At 48.4% G+C, this 16,683-nt stretch overlaps 1 protein-coding gene across 1 annotated transcript in view; it reads right to left on the bottom strand.

Annotated features, from left to right (window-relative positions):
* LOC135814817 (dynein axonemal heavy chain 7-like) overlaps window positions 1–16,683 on the bottom strand; it is a 96,753-nt gene that overhangs the window by 53,495 nt on the left and 26,575 nt on the right. Inside the window, exons 23-45 of the mRNA XM_065327993.1 lie at window positions 16,091–16,219; window positions 15,464–15,598; window positions 13,897–14,045; window positions 13,320–13,451; window positions 13,066–13,120; window positions 12,502–12,588; window positions 12,156–12,262; window positions 11,663–11,759; window positions 11,094–11,195; window positions 10,428–10,568; window positions 9,824–9,980; window positions 9,282–9,337; window positions 8,414–8,526; window positions 7,982–8,150; window positions 7,448–7,550; window positions 7,039–7,166; window positions 6,412–6,495; window positions 3,265–3,393; window positions 2,350–2,448; window positions 1,915–2,049; window positions 1,519–1,632; window positions 1,067–1,306; window positions 521–613 (exon numbers count right to left, since the gene is read on the bottom strand). Coding sequence (XP_065184065.1) covers window positions 521–613; window positions 1,067–1,306; window positions 1,519–1,632; window positions 1,915–2,049; window positions 2,350–2,448; window positions 3,265–3,393; window positions 6,412–6,495; window positions 7,039–7,166; window positions 7,448–7,550; window positions 7,982–8,150; window positions 8,414–8,526; window positions 9,282–9,337; window positions 9,824–9,980; window positions 10,428–10,568; window positions 11,094–11,195; window positions 11,663–11,759; window positions 12,156–12,262; window positions 12,502–12,588; window positions 13,066–13,120; window positions 13,320–13,451; window positions 13,897–14,045; window positions 15,464–15,598; window positions 16,091–16,219 — 2,754 coding nt within the window. The remainder of the gene's footprint in view (window positions 1–520; window positions 614–1,066; window positions 1,307–1,518; window positions 1,633–1,914; window positions 2,050–2,349; window positions 2,449–3,264; window positions 3,394–6,411; window positions 6,496–7,038; window positions 7,167–7,447; window positions 7,551–7,981; window positions 8,151–8,413; window positions 8,527–9,281; window positions 9,338–9,823; window positions 9,981–10,427; window positions 10,569–11,093; window positions 11,196–11,662; window positions 11,760–12,155; window positions 12,263–12,501; window positions 12,589–13,065; window positions 13,121–13,319; window positions 13,452–13,896; window positions 14,046–15,463; window positions 15,599–16,090; window positions 16,220–16,683) is intronic.

The following is a 16,683-nucleotide window of genomic DNA, read 5'->3' as shown; positions in this document are numbered from 1 at the left end:
GAGAGTTTGTGTGTGTGCGAGAGAGAGAGAGTTTGTGTGTGTGTGTGTGTGTGTGTGTGTGTGTGCATGCGTGTGTGCGTGCGTTTGTGCTTGTGTGCGTACACATGTACGCATGCATGCAGGTGTGCACACTCACAGCGATACAACACCGACAGCGTACTAGCTGCACACATGGAAGTGTAGGACTGTCCACTGCCTGCGAGCAGAACAGGCCCATCCGTGAGTCTGGACCGGTGGCACTCTTAAACCGAATACACATTCAAGCATTTCATATGGGGAGACATCATTGTCACAACATACACTGCATGCTGTCTCTACTGCCCTCTCTCAATCTACCTGCAGCGCAAGTCAGACAATGATTAAAAAAAAACCCTAGCCACATGAAAGCATGGATTGATCGATCACACTCAACCTAAATCACTGCCAATTCACACAGTAATCAAGAATTTGATCACTCCAATGCCGCTTGTGTTAATTGTTTTTCCCTCGAGGTGTCCGACACATACTGGAGGTTACTGACCGTAGCTGGTGACGCTACTTCCAAGTCCTGTGGCTCAAAGATCAGATTGGTCGTGTTGGCTAGCTGGATGATTTCACCGCTCATCAAACACAACTACACATCACACAAAAGAGGTACATACACACAATGCAGAGAGCATCATGAGTAGACTCATAACACACACAATGCAGAGAGTGTAATGACATAATATAAGAGCTTATTCTCCCCGTTCAACGTTACTAATTTGCCTGATGGTCGCTCAGCATGAAACTTGGAGTTGCAACCGACCATTCCGACTTTTGTGCATACATAATGTTATGGTTTATTTAACACCGGGGAAAATGCCCCGATAGCCATCCAGATGATATCTACAATGTACTGCTATCTCACGGAACACAATCCAGAAGCGGCTATATTGTCATGCTACCAGCCACTCAATTAGTCATGTTCCTAAGCACAGTGCTGGGAGTGACGCTGTGTTGGTGCCAGCTCATTTCAATGAACCAGACTTCCATGTTGAGACCATGGTTTTCAAAACTGAAGTCCTGACCACCCAGCTCAACTAACCTTCTTATTGTCATCCAAAACGGTGTTCATGTTCTCAATCCAGATGGCGTCGACTGGCCCGTCGAAGATCAGCCACTTGCGGTCATTCGACGGCGACGTGGCAAACGCACGGTAGCTGACGGCCAGAATGCCATCGGACCATTCATGGGAGACGGGATCAAAGCTTCCATACAACTGGCCCATCGTGATGGCCTTGGGGTTGATCACAGTGATCTGCACAGGGTTCTCCTCCATGATTTTCTACACATCAACAAGCACCAGTAGCACACAGGGGAAGTATGATAAACGAATGACTTTGTCAGATACTGTACCCTGAATAGTACAATGTACCTTGGTTAGTGGAATGCCGTTCTTGTCTTGGTAATACAAAAAACAGCCATTGAGGAACTCGATGACATGACATGAGGTGATAACCATCAATGAAGCAACCCTTGTTTCAGCACTCAACATACCTTTTCTGCTACGTCCTTCAGTGCACCTGCCAACACACGATATGCCGAGGTCTTCCCTCCAAAGGCTTCTCCGACTATCATAAAGCCGTGACGGACAATCATCATCTCGTAGATCTACGACAGCCGCGAATGAAAGCACCAAGATAATCACCGGATAAGCCAGTATTGCACCGCCATGCAATATACAATGAAATCCAGAATACAAGATAAGAGCCCCTGCCCCAATCTGACAGAAACAAGGACATGGGCAATGTGGCATGACGTTTGATCTTGGGCCACTGCCGGTATACTGCAGTCAAATGTGATCCTCAGTGTACATGTACGTCAGGGGACCAATGTACCGCTGCGGCTGACCCGTGTACAAGGAATGCATAAACGTGGGTGAGGCACGCCTACCTGAAGAATCTTGGTCAGGAAGATCTCGGTCATCTGCAAATTCAATCTGATGCAGTTCTCCTCGATACACTGTATGAAGTCACCATAGTCCGATTTGGGCAGCTTGACACCAGGGAAGAGATCAGACGTAATACCCTGGACAAGCAGTGTAAGAAGATACATGTACAGCACGATGTAGACAAAGATGTACATGTATGGTGCGAGGGAAACATGAGGATAGTACAGGGCTGGTGTAGCTTATCACGGGCCATCGGTTTATGTACCCAGCCAGTCATTGCAGCTGCTTGGAAGCAATACTTAATTTTATACAAAACAACTATCATTTGTCTCAGCTTGTTCTGAGATGGCAAGAACATCCTTCTAGGAGCAACATACAGCCTGCATACAAGTCGACGTAGCATAGCTGTAACTACAGCAAAAACCAAACGCGCTCACCTCAAAGAGCGGTAGATCAAAGGACAAGAATTTCGGCAAGTTGACATCAATGATCGATCGCAACATCAATATGTCCTCGTCCTCTTCGGGATACTTGAGCTAAGTAGAGAAGACAAACAAGCCATCACATGTTCAGGATAAACACGATTTTTGAAGTTGAGCGGAACACGAAAGCGGAACTACTGCTCGCTGATTACAGAGTTTCTGTTAGTAATATTGGAGTGTGGAGCGAATGCTGTCATGCAAGGAATGCAACAAGTGTAATTCGCTTTGCAGACTCCGCTTGTACCCTGGCTGGCGCGGAGCCACTCATACCCTGGCTGGCGCAGAGCCACTGGCACGGTGGGTACGGACATGGCCACACCAGATGTTACCAATCCCAGCGTCCATGGGATGCCCAGTGTTCAATTCATTACGTGAAAGTACTAATAGGCTATTCCTGTGTACTCCTTGCTAGACTAAGAGGCTCTCCTTCCTGATCTGTTTTTCGTGTCCAATGAGGTCTACTGAGCTGGCTACACATCTGTCGCTAGTATGACGTGTAGCTGAATCAGCCAGATTATTGTGATGCACAGAACAAGACATGCATTCTCCCATGATACTGAAATCTGGCATGGGGAATGATCTGCCCTGAAGCCGATCTGGGACCGTACCCCCCCCCCCCCCCCCCCAGGAGGTGACTCCGGGCTTGCATGCAAAGCTGGGAGGTATGTGCATGTACAATAGTTTGCTCAATTTCCAGGGAGGTGAAACTGTGATCTTAGGTATGCATTGTCACAAATTGTACACGTGGCATCCTACAAACAGTTTCCTCGGAGACAACACACTACAACAGTAAGAAAGAGCAGCCACTCTGTTGTTGTGGAAGAACCTGAATGGTGTGCTCTTCCTTAGTGTTGCGGCATCCCATCCTACCTTCAGGTTTCCAGCGGCCGTCAACACAGCCTTGACAGCTCGCATTCCGTAGTCGTAATGATGTTGTGACGAGAGCTGCTCTGAACACAGACGATACGTGGCCACGATTTTCACAGACAGTGGTCGAGCCTGCAGGGAGCACCAGCAACACATAGAAATGATGAAGCACCAGTATTGTCAAACCATACACAGCACTCCTTCCACGGTCATTATAGCCGTTCTATTCGGGGGATTCGAGTAATCGCATGACTAGAGGTGGCCGAAGAAATACATGCAACAAAATGATGTTCTTCAAGGGAAGGGAGAGTTGACCACTCTGCGCATTCACCATACCCACATGTGTGAGCACACCTCGTACTATGACGGTGATTGCATGTCGGAGTTTCCGGTGCGATATAACTATGTCTAGCCCTCGCGATTTACGCAATTTCATGCCTGAACACAGCATTTATTTTAAAGTTTAATATTATAGAAGCTGTACTTGATGGAGCTCATCCGAGGCCCTTTCAGGCCCTTTTTCATGCTTGAACAAGACGTGCCTTGGATATTTTTCCTCTTACTTCCTCCGGAAACAACACCTTCGTGCCTTTTTTTCACGAATTTTCGCTGCTGTTCTGTTGCTCTCTGTGTGGCTCTGTCGGCCTGAAACACCACTAGATGACATTTCCGAACCCTAGGAAGACATGATTCACATTCTGGAAGTGGAAAGCCGACAGTCATCGCAAGGCAAAGGTGTCGTACTGCAAACCAAGCGAAGCGACGATGTTTTGCATTTTTTTGTCCACCAGGCACATTGCCAACAAAATCATTTAGCTCACTACTCGTCGTTGCCATTTTTTGGTTCATGTACAGTTTATATCCAGCCCGCTGATTATGGTGCAGAGGTGATGCAGCAGAGCCACTCCGTTTTATGTATGTCTATCAGCACTGCTTGTTGTACTGTTGTGCATTATTATACTACCACGCATTTGTTCCTCATGTTGTATTCACGTCAGCTGACGTCTGATGTGCGTAGCCGCGTACACTACTTTCGTTCCTCATGTTGCATTCACGTCAGCTGACGTCTAATGCGCGTAGTCGCGTACACTGCTTTCGCGCGATCTTGTGATTCGAATGTTTTTTGAATCTCCACTTCTGCTTTGAGAGAAGCAGAACATTCCTTTGTACTGCCTTGGCAGGATGATTTCGAGTTGCGAGAGTAACATAATACAGTCTTCTAAAAACCAAAGTCGTGCGCTGTCCGCAGACATGTTCGAGTAGAACATACTGGTCCTTCGAGCCGGATGGCGGACTTAGAGTCAGACCGAGCTGAGAGCGAACAGCGAGTTCGAAAAAGCAGGAGATTAAAAGGAATTCCGCCAGCAAGGGATGAGGCAGAAGGCTTCAAATTCCCTTCGTTGGCAGCCAGGAAAGCGGCAGATGCAGATGCTAGATCTGTAAGAAGCTCAGTGTCAAGTGGGTCATGTACTAGTAATACGTCCAGAACAACATCGTCTTCACGACGACAAGCAAAGATTCAGGCCGCTGCAAAGACATTACGTCTTGAACAGGAATTTCTGGCAAAGAAATTTGAACAAGACAAAAGACTGGTGGAGCTGGAGTTGGCCAAGGGCTTAGCTAGGCTATCCGATGAGGAAAGTGTTCCGGACGACAGCAGCCAACACAGCTCACATCGCAGCTCACATCGCTCCTCAACTGCAAGTGTGCGCTCAAATCGCAGCGGTGCTCACTTTATCAACCGCAGCTCTGGATACATGAACGCTGTGGATGAGCAGTCAGTGCAGGAAGTGGAGCCTGACAGCCAAAAGTAACGTTAGTTTGAGCAATCACAGAGGAGATTGCGTCCAACCTGCAGTAACTGTCGTACCCCAGTCTGAGCTGACAAGACCTGTCAGACCACCGCCACAGTCTCCTGTACACCGTGTACAGGCCAAGCGCCCACCCATCATAAATGCTGCAGCCAGGAGCTTCAGGCCAGCAAAGGCTGGTGCAGCCAGTAGGACGCACCCCAACTCTGATGCGCCACACCGGGTTGTGAGCGCACAGAATCCAGCCACCCGTCCACATGGTCCAGAGGATCCCACGTCACGATACGTTCAGAACTGGGTAAACAGTGTGCCACACAGTGCTGGGTATGTTGGTGTTCCGCAGTTCCAGATAAAGCCGCTGGAACTACCCAAATTCAATGGCCAGCAGGACGAGCACTAATGGCCTAAACGGCCTGAACGGTCTCACGACCTGCTTGGCCTAGGTGCCTACGAGTCCGGCGGACACTGTTGGCAGTGCCTCCGAGCGTGAGTCTGACTGTTCTGATTCATCAAAGACATACTCTGACTGAGATGAGGGTGAGTGCTACTCTAGTTCTAGCCAGAGCTCCAGTGTTAGTACCGACTTGGGAGTCCTCAGACCAGGACAGTGCTGATTGCCACCACCTCGGGCGTCGCAAGCGGGCCAAACGGTCCCAATCACATCCACCACCTGTGAAGCGGTCAGCGTTTGACCCATCAGAATTACCGGATGCCACTGCCAGAGGTAGCTGCTTACCTCGGGAAGCACATAAGGCATCGCCTTGAGCGTGAGGCACACAAGCGCCCGGTCGCGCAGTGCACGAGGCCCTCCAATGTACCCAGTGTTGCCACACCTCGTCGTGATGATTTTGTGGGTGAACGGCGGGATACGGGCAAGCGGTTATGTGGACCTGACCCAGACCGTTTTCTGTGGACTGTTCAGAGTGAGGTTTTGGACACGGCCGGACCGCTGTTTAGTGAAGTGGGAATTGTATAAGGAGTTGGAGGTGAGATATAACTACCGGTACGTTCCTCCCACCCACCCTGTTTGGGTTTGTTCACCATGAAAATAGGCCTGAAAGGGCCTTGGATGAGCTGCATCAAGTACAGCTTTAGTAACATATTAAACTTAAAAAAAAATGCTGTGTTTGAGCATGAAATCGCGTAAATCGTGAGGGTCAAACATAGTTATATCTCACCTCCAACTCCTTATACAATTCCCACTCCACTACATAATTTTACATTGCTTGCGAAATGGGAAATTATCGAAACAACACAAGCATTTTTCAAGCAGATTGCGCTTCCACCTCTGACGGCCTACATCCTACAGCCTACAGGGCTGGATGACTAGTGTACTCACACTGATAAATCCACATGAATAGAGCATGATCTCGGAAATGAGGGCGTAGTCTGGTACCATCATAGCTACAGTGCGGAATAGAGCCTGCAACAACAACAACAGCAGCAATAGCGGCAGCAGCATCAGCGTCAGTGTCAGTGTCAGCAGCGGCAGCAGCAGAGGTCAAAAGCCAGAACAAACACCTCATTTCTTGCTCCTCGTTCTTTTGTCCACCTAATGTGACTGGCCCGGCTGCATGTGGACTGACAGCTGTAGCAGCGAGGAGCATCAGGCCAGATGCCTGAGGATCAAGAAGCTTTTATGGTAAGGACCAATACTAGCAGCAGAGTTCAAGGAATGGAGGGGAGGGGGGGGGGGGTACGAGTCTTGTAGTACATCAAAAACAGGACCTTCAAAGTGAAAGCAGGGAGACACACATTCTGGCTGAATAGTATAGTGATAAAGATACCCCTGACACACCACATTATTCAACCATAAACACAGCTGCGTTGGAGTCTTCAAATTCATAAACACACACATTCCCCAATCTCTATTCCGCACGCTGCACATGAGTTGCTGACCAGCTGCTATGCCAACTACAGTGGGTATGGAAATACTATTCACACAAGGGGACGACGGCCCACGCACCTTGAGGTTATCTGGCAGATCGGATCGACCGGCATAGCCAGGGTTCATGGTGATGAATACCGAACAAGTCGGGTCAAGCTTGATCTCGGTACCTTCAAACAGCAGTGTGTTGGCTCCCGAATTGATGCCTGCGCACGGGATTGCAACACAGTCGAGGTGCATAGCTCGTAAAACAGGTGATGACGTAAAGGTATCAGCCAAAAATTGACAGCGTTGTATACAACGACAACATGGGTATAGAACTTCCTCAAATAAATCGATACAAAGTGCAGCTACTAAAAACACTAAAATGCCTGCGCCACAAGAAACAATATGAGAACACTTATGAAAGTAATTATGTCATCCGCTCCTGTGAGCCGGCAAGCACAGGAAAAAAACATAGATACACAAGAGAAAATTCACAACATACCCATTTGAATGGTCAGAATCTGCTGTGCGACTACAGACAGCACCTCCAGGTCAATACGGTTGAACTCATCAAAGCATGACCAGGCTCCACAGGATGCAAGACCCTACCGGCCAACAAGAAGCAAGAACAAAAAAAAGAGGATCAACAGAGATGACTGTTGGCCACACGGAACGGTACTGCAATGGTGATCCGGTGACGGTCATTGATTGGCACTGATTTCCACATTCAACAGACACATCACCGCACCAGGTTGTCCAGTTTGTAATACCAGAAAGATGTTCCAGGTCTGTCAGGGATACCGGGTTGATGCCCTCCACATCTGTTGCAATGATTAGAGCGACGAGAGTGTGCATGCATGCCGGCACAGTGCATGCCAGTAACATTCAGCACCCGAGAATAACACCAGAATGGGTACGAATTGTACTAAGTTGGAGAACCAGTAACCATTGTGCCGTGTTCCGGCCAAAAATATTGAATTTTTTATTGATTTTCCATGTATCGCGAAGCTTATAACATTGGCTACTGACGTGTTACCTTGAAGAATTTGCCCAGAGCGATGTAATCGAGGCCGTCACTGCAGTTGAAGACAACGCACTGCTTGGCGACGGCCTTGGCCAAGTCCTTGACCGTCTCCGTCTTACCGGTACCGGCCGGGCCTTCTGGCGCTCCGCCGAGATGAAGATGCAGAGCGCCAAACAGGGTCCTGAGGAGCAAGCATGGATGGGAAAATAAGTTTCACGATCAGATACACGTGCATGCCTGAACTGGCATACAGAGAGCAAACTTGCAAAGCAAACAAGAACAGCGTGACAGCAACCAGACCATGAGCATTTCTTTTATACTGCAGCAACTGCAGCAAGAGTTGTCATCATGGTATTCAGAATTACTTAGCAGCTACATATGAACAAAGGGATTTCGAGTAGTCAAGTACTCATGACATGTGCACTGTACATGCATACAACTGACCTGTAGCATCTATCAGTGAGCGGTGTGATGACTAGACGGAATGAATTACCGAGGTATTCGTACCCGTACGCCAGCATGGAGTTGATCATGCGCGTCACAAGCCGCTCGCCCTCCTGTGAACAGGCACGATGGACAAGACAATGACAATTGCACGCAGAAACGTGAGAGATAAATAAGCACTTCCGTAGAGGTTATGCGAATGACTCCATGGGGTGAGTCAGCGGAATCGCTGATGGGCGCTAAGCATACAGCGTGAGTCAGCGGATTCACTAATGGGCGCTATGTATGCAACGTGAGTCGCTAGTGCAAGTGCAGCGCTGCGCCACGCGAGGCCGCAACTTCGCAAAAGCATCTCAACTGATGATGTAATCGGATGACTTCATTTCTGTTTTCTGGTGATCGCTTAGTGCGTGAAACACTGAGCAAAAACACTTTTTTCATCCTCTTATTATTGTTTTAATCGCATAACTTCTATAGATTGAGATGTAGAAGTGGTGATGGGAGTGATGGTGGTGCCGGTGCTGTAAGTGAGTTATGTTCAGCTGCATGAGTACAGCAGAGCCGTTTTCACCGCAACGCCCATGTTATCAACTAGGGCCACACAATCCCGGGCGGTTGCAGTCGTGAGATCGGACTTCACTTGCCACCCCTGCACATGCGCCAGCGATCTCCGAAAACAAATTGTTGATAGCCTGGTACTGGTTTCATGCAGGAAAGAAGAGTGCAGCGAGATTGAAATCAAAAATACGACAGGGCTTCAATACAAGGTCGAGACAGCATCCTGAATACATGCAGCAATCATGATAGCGCTGAACACCAACATTTGAACTCCAACAGCTAAGAGTACATGTATGTGACAATAACCTACTTCATAGTAGTAGCGTAACTGACTCAGCCATGAGAAGTCCATTTCATCCTGGACACCTGTACAACACCAATAAATCAGCCACCACTAGTATGAGTGTCGGGCAGCAGAGGCAGCAGAGGCGCCAGTAGAAATCAACATGCTGACCAAGGTGACCAATGTTTCCCTGTAAGCTAGCTTCGAACAACCCTTATCTGTCTTGTGAATGCATGAATGTACGATCCATAGTAGTGATGCTATAGTTGGTGTCGCATGCCATGAGTTGTGTTGTAATATTACAATTAGTGTTTGGTCTTCATAGACTTGGCTAGGTGCACGATTGACCTTGTCGCTTTTTCTTCTACATGTCAAGCTTATCTCATTTCCCCTTTCCTTCTTGTAGTCCTTCCTCTCCGTTCACGAAAGTAATAATTCACATAATACTTACAACTATAGTGATTGTACCTGGTTCATGCATATGTGTGTATATTGTAAAGGGGAACTGAATCATATCAGTAAACCCACTGTACACCAGAGTATGGCCAAAACAAGTCGCCATGACTCACCGTCTTTCACGAGCAGGGCCAGCACATCACGGGCGTGCACGTCCAGCACGACCAGAGCGGACAGCGTGGTGCGGTTCTGCTTCGGCAGCTTGCCTCGCACCAGTGCCACAATCTCCTCAATCTGCTTGGTGTTCAAGGCAAGGTACTCTTCCATAGCCTGGCAGGGAGATGAACAAAACCCAACGCCGGGACCACGTTACGAAAAGGCGACGAAGTGAAGGGATAATGATCAAGTGGATGTACACCGATATGACCTCAGACCTCACTTATCCAGTCCTCTTTTATCCGGATCCCTCGCCATCCGGAAGAAAATCGTTGGTTACCGATTTACAGCATATGTAGTGGATATATACAGAATGTGTGTTCGATAATCAGGTTCCCTCGCCTATCCGGATATTTTTGTGGAAAACGGATATGTGCGGTTAGACGAAGTCTGACTGTACCAGCATTCTTACAGACCGGTAGATAAGCCTATATTCAAGACCTTACAGAAGAGTGTGGCATTCTTGTGAAGACCACCATCCATACTGACACTGTACTGAATCGGCCATTCCGAACTGAGCCACAGCAGGCACACCAGACACACAACAGAGCTGAAACCTACCTTTGGCCCAGTCTTGAGCGCGTCGTGCGTGTACTTTGTCCAGTAAAGCTGTGACACGCACAGCACAGACTGCCCGCACCACTCACGCACCCACTCGATGCGCGGTCGCTTGATATACGCCTGTGTGGCGTCAGCAATGACCTGCGAAATAAGCACAGATGGAGGACGAGTGGGACTTAGGCATATGTATGAGCTAGTGAGCACTCCATTCTTGCGGGAAAAAAATTGTTTCGTATATTGCGGAAGAACTTGGACATACAAATCTTGATAGCATGTCCAGTCCACAACACTAGTACCATGTGTGAAACTAGCCAACAGCATGTTAATTCACAGCACAGGGGTGTCTGCTGGGTAAGATGCAGCACACCAAACACAACAACTGAAGTAGTTCAGAGCACAGCTACACAGCACACATACAGTAAAACCTGTGACTAACAACCACCCCTTGGGGCCAGAGAAAGTGGTCTTTAGTGGCAGGTGGTCCTTAGTTAGAGGTTTGCACCGCACAACCATATGAATGTGAGACCGTCCGTGCCTGGAAAAGTGGTCTGTAGTAGCAGGCTGGTGGCTAGACACGGTGGTCTTTAGTTACAGGTTTTACTGTAGTTGATATACACAGAACAGGTATTCATGCAACATCTTTACGCCCGCTAGCATCTAGATTACCTTCTTCAAACTGGCAATCATGTCAATCTCGAGTTCCAGCAGCCATTTTTCTACCTGACCTCGAGCCTTGGCAGTGGAGATGGTGTCAATCAGTGGCACCACCTAAGTACACGGAACAGAACAGGCAAGAAATGCACATCGACTTAGCCAGCCAGTCGTCTACAGTTATCCGCAACTGTGTGTTGATGCACATAGACTTAGCCAGCTAGCCGTCACAGCTATCTGTAACTATGCGTTGATGCACATAGATTTAGCTACTCAGTCACCTGCAGCTATCTGTAACTGTGTTGATGCACGTTGGCATAGCCAACTAATCGTCACAGTTATCTGTAATTGTGCGTTGATGCACATCGACTTAGCTAGCTAGTCGTCACAGCTACTATCTGCAACTGCGCCAATGCAGCAGATTCGTGATGCACTTGTGCTGACCAGTGCAGCACACTAAGCTGTTGCACGACATACAGAGCCTGTTCGTGTAGAGCGGCACGTAGATGCAGCCCGACGTCACGAAATAAAAAAGCCGGCCAATCAGCGCATGGTCTTGTGCAGTGCAGCATCCAGTACCGTACCTCGCCCTCGGAACTCTTCATGTGTGTGATGTCCAGGATCTCGGTGAACTCGAGCTTTGCAATGCCTTCAAAGCACTTCTTCAAATGAGGCTGCACACTGTATTGAAGGGGGGGGGGGGGAGAGACCACAAAGAGCACACAGTATGATTACGCAAGGATACTACCAGAATAAGAAAATCAATATCTTCAATTGCATCAATGACACCATTTAAAACCAGTTATGCCATGCAAACAGGTATAACAAGTTGAAAGTCAAATGTAACATTTTGCCTCCAGGGAAGGCTGCTACTAGTAGCCCGCAAATACAAAACTTGTGCCTAGCTCCATGGCAACATTCATAGCAGAACATGTACGCCATTTCTTCCCTTCTTGCGAAAACCCTTCAAAAGGCTATTCCAAAACTGTGTGTTCTATGTGCCATGTGGGAAACAACGTTGGCAGCTGGATAGAGTAGCTTGGCGCCCTGAGCTGACACTGGAAGCAGCAGGCTTACCGAGTTGGATCTTTGGTCTCCGAAAGAATCTCGAGCAACTCGTCATTGGACAAGAAGAAGAATCTCGGGAAGTACAGACGTTTCTTCTCCAGATAGTCGTTCAATCCCTGGAAAATTGGGCAGAGAGCAACATTTACTACTCAGGTTTGCTGAAATCTGCAGTCAGTGACTGACTGCATGTACATGTACATATAAGGGGATGAAACGCAAAACCTTGGCTTTAGCTTGACTGGGCTGCCGCTATCTGATGTCGTTGGCATCAAAAACACCCCAGCTCTTCAAATAGAATGTTTCCTCACAGCCAACCGCTATACATGTACACCGAGCACACATTCCGCATACGTACCTTCTGAATGAGCTCCAAAAGTTCGTTGTTGTTCTTCATCTTGGGAAGCAACTCGTCGATGTCAATGACCTTCAACACATGCAAGTCCTACGAAGCACAACACAACAGGACAATGTAGGTCACCAACATGTCCTCTTGCTCCCTTGCTGTGTGTGTGTGTGTGTGGGCACGTGTGTGTGCGCACGTGCGTGTGTGTATGTTTGTTTGTGTGTGTGTGTGTGTGTGTGTGTGTGTGTGTGTGTGTGTGTGTGTGTGTGTGTGTGTGTGTGTGTGGCTGTCTCTCTCTCTCTCTCTCACACACACACACACACACACACACACACACACACACACACACACACACACACACACACACACACACGCGCGCGTACACACGTACATACACACACATACACACACACACACTCACTCTCTCTCTCTCTCTCTCTCTCTCTCTCTCTCTTTCTCTCTCTCTCTCTCTCTCTCTCTCTCTCTCTCTCCCACACCAAATTAAAGCAACAGCTAGAGAATTTAAGCACATGCTTATTGGCAGAAGCGACTCTAATATCTTGATGCTGACTCTACCTTGAGCGCTTGTGTAACGGCAGCTTTCAATGTTTTGTCCACGGTGGTAAAGCGCCTGTAGGATTGAACCAACACAACAGAGACCGTGTATAATGCTGCATTGAAATTATTAAAACGAGATTCAGTTGTGATGGAAAGTACGCTACTTCAGGTTCAAAAATGCACCAAAATGAATTGCCTTGGTTAAGAGTTCAACATCAATACGCACAGCAGATGCCAGTAACGCCACATGCACTCTGCAACATCTTTCTCACCTGCCTTCCTCGGGCATTTGCGCCATGATATCCGGAGAGCTGAAGATCGGTTCAAGATAGAGCCAGGTTGCCTGTACTTTCAGCCACTCGTCCAGGATTTCTTGTAGCATCAGCAGCTTGCCCTCCCATGACCTGCCGATACACCAAGGTACCAAAGGAATGAATCACACATCCTAGATTCACCAGCGAACCTACAGCCTTGCATGGCAACCAGGCAATACTAGTTCTAAGGTGCAGACAAACGCCGACAATCGGACACTCACATATACCTCCCACCCCCACCCACCCATGTGCACGCACACGAACATGCACAATACACACACACACACACACACACACACACACACACACACACACACACACACACGCACAATACACACACACACACACACACACACACACACACACACACACACACACACACACGCACGCACAATACACACAATACACACAATATACACACCCACCCACACCCACACCCACACCCACACCCACACCCACACACACCACACCCATCCACCCACACACACACCTTTCTCACCCGGATCCAGTGCATGACGAAACACAAGCAGCCTACCTGATCTGCGCCTCAAACGGCTTGATAAACGGTGAGCCACGCATTGTCTGCGTTTTGACAATGTGGTCATCAAGCAGGTTCTGAATGTCGTCGACGGATGAAAGAATGCTTGTGCCAGTGTCTCGGTATGCAATCATGGTGAACTCCATCTGTGGATGCATACACACGGGAATACACTATACACATTAGGCACTAAAATCACACAGGTAGATAAAATAATAATTAGGATCATAATGCACATGAACACAAGATGCAGGTACAGTAAAACCTGTAACTAAAGACCACCGTGACTAGTGACCAGCTTGGTACTACAGACCACTTCGCCAGGCACGGACGGTCTCACATTCATTTATGGTTGTGCGGTGCAAACCTCTAACTAAGGACCACCTGCCACTAAAAACCGCTTTCTCGCTCCACATATACTGGCATACACAGAGACATAGACAGCAATAGCGACAACACACAAAGTGAAGGGTAGTTGGCCGCAGCCAGATGTGAACCGGATAATGAGTGAGGTATGGAAGCAAGCAAGGACTGAGAACAGAGTGTCTCAGATAGAATAGGCGTGCCAGTGGATAGCAGAATAGGCCATGATGCAGAACCACTTGGGACCGTCAGATTAATTTTCCTGGACCGAGCCAGCCGGGAAAAAACCCTCGCGCCGACGGACGCATTTGTGAGGGAAAAAACCGGGTGTATATCCCCAATGGCGATTAGGCATCATGTAGGCATGGCAAGCACATCACAGCAAACAGTGATAAAAAGCATTGAAAATATGCACGGAAAAAAAAGGGTGGGAGGGCAGGGACACTGGTGAGACTCAAAACTGACTGAAGAAGTCAGGAAAATAAGCGACAACAAAGAACACACCAGATGCCATATTTGCAACTGAAAATATTTCGCGAGAAATCATTTCTCGCCTATCTCGCTGCGCTCGGCCGGCGAGAAATACAACTTCTCTGACCCCAACGGGTGGTCGGTAGTCACAGGTTTTACTGTAGCTCCAGCTTCCAACTTTCTGGGTTGCACCTCTAGAACACGATGCTACAATTCATGACGTACATTATGCACATGCACACACATGCACGCATGTGCATACACAAACACAGTGTACACACGGACACACACACACAGCACACATACACACACACACGCGTGCACACACACGCGTGCACACACACACATACACACACACACACATGCACACACACACACAGCACAGCACACACACACACACACACACACACACACACACACACACACACACACATGTACACACATGCACACACATGCACACACATGCACACACATGCACACACATGCACACACATGCACACACATGCACACACACACGGACATATGGACACACATACACATGGACACACACACACGGACATACGGACACACATACACGGACATACACACACACACACGGACATACACACACACATGCACACACACACACACATGCACACACACACACAGCACACACACACACAGCACACACACGCACACACACACACACACACACACACGGACACACACACACGGACATACGGACACACACCTCGTCCCATTCGGTGATCATTTTCTCCATGGCCTTCTCCAGGGAGAATTCCTTGCTGGCGGCTTCGCTAATTGTCTCGAAGCGTTCCAGATGAGCCTCCAAGTTCATGTCGATGCGACTCTTCAATGTCGTATCCTGGAGACACATAAATACATACATGGCACACAAGTACACTTGGTAAACTTGGTCGGAAACTGCATTGCATTCTTCAGTGGTCAAACGCTAACATCCATTCCTGCCACATTGTACTCCTTGAAGTGCAAACTCAGACCAACTTGATACCAAACAGACAGGAAATTCTTGATCGGACTCTTTTTTCCGAAATACCTTCTGTACTTCGATGCTTCATGATCAGTCAAAGTCTACGCATGTCGAAACTTGGGTAAAAGAAGCAGCTATCAGAAACAAGAACCTAGCCTTTCCTTCATGGGCTATACTACATCAACTAGAGGGCTGCTCAATGAAATCCAGTCGCGTCACTCAAGTACACGCCGGGCGTTGCGCACACTGGGCTGTGAAAAGGTGCAAGGCGCAAACTTGAGTGACGCGACTGGATTTCATCGAGCAGGACAGTACTTAGGTTCAGCTATACGGCCACAATACTAAAACCACCTCCACAGTACGTACCGGGTCAGGACGTAGTGGATAGCCCACTACCTCGCTCATCTGCTCCCAGTGGCGATCACGCAGGCCAGGATTACAGAGTGACGACACCAGTGGTAAGTACTCCTTGAAGTGTTCAACCTTGAGCTTGACCTGGAAAGGAGAACACACAGACGTGCGCACACACACACACACACACACACACACACACACACACACACACACACACACACAGACACGCGCATACACACACGCACACAGACACGCGCATACACACACGCACACAGACACGCGCACACCCACACACACGCATACGCACACGCATATACACACGCACACACAAATACACACACACACACACCAGCCGGTGGTGACAACACGATGATGGCCAGGAATAGCTTGGATGTGTAGTGATGTTTGGATGTGTTCGGAGTTTGGATGTGCAAGCGAAAACGCCTTGGGCTGAATTCTCGTACAGAGGCTGGTGAACCGCCATCAGAAACCAGAGACCAGTCAAGAACTTGTCACCAAGGTATCGAGCACAAAGCCAAAGGCACCGATGCAGACTCCTGTGCCACAGCAAGCGCTCAACCCAGCTTGTTTGCACTATGTTCGCA

The sequence above is a fragment of the Sycon ciliatum genome, chromosome 4 (assembly GCF_964019385.1).
Source record: "Sycon ciliatum chromosome 4, ocSycCili1.1, whole genome shotgun sequence".
NCBI lineage: Eukaryota > Metazoa > Porifera > Calcarea > Leucosolenida > Sycettidae > Sycon > Sycon ciliatum.
Note: the sequence above shows the minus strand (reverse complement) of the source record. Positions and strands in the feature narration are given on the sequence as shown.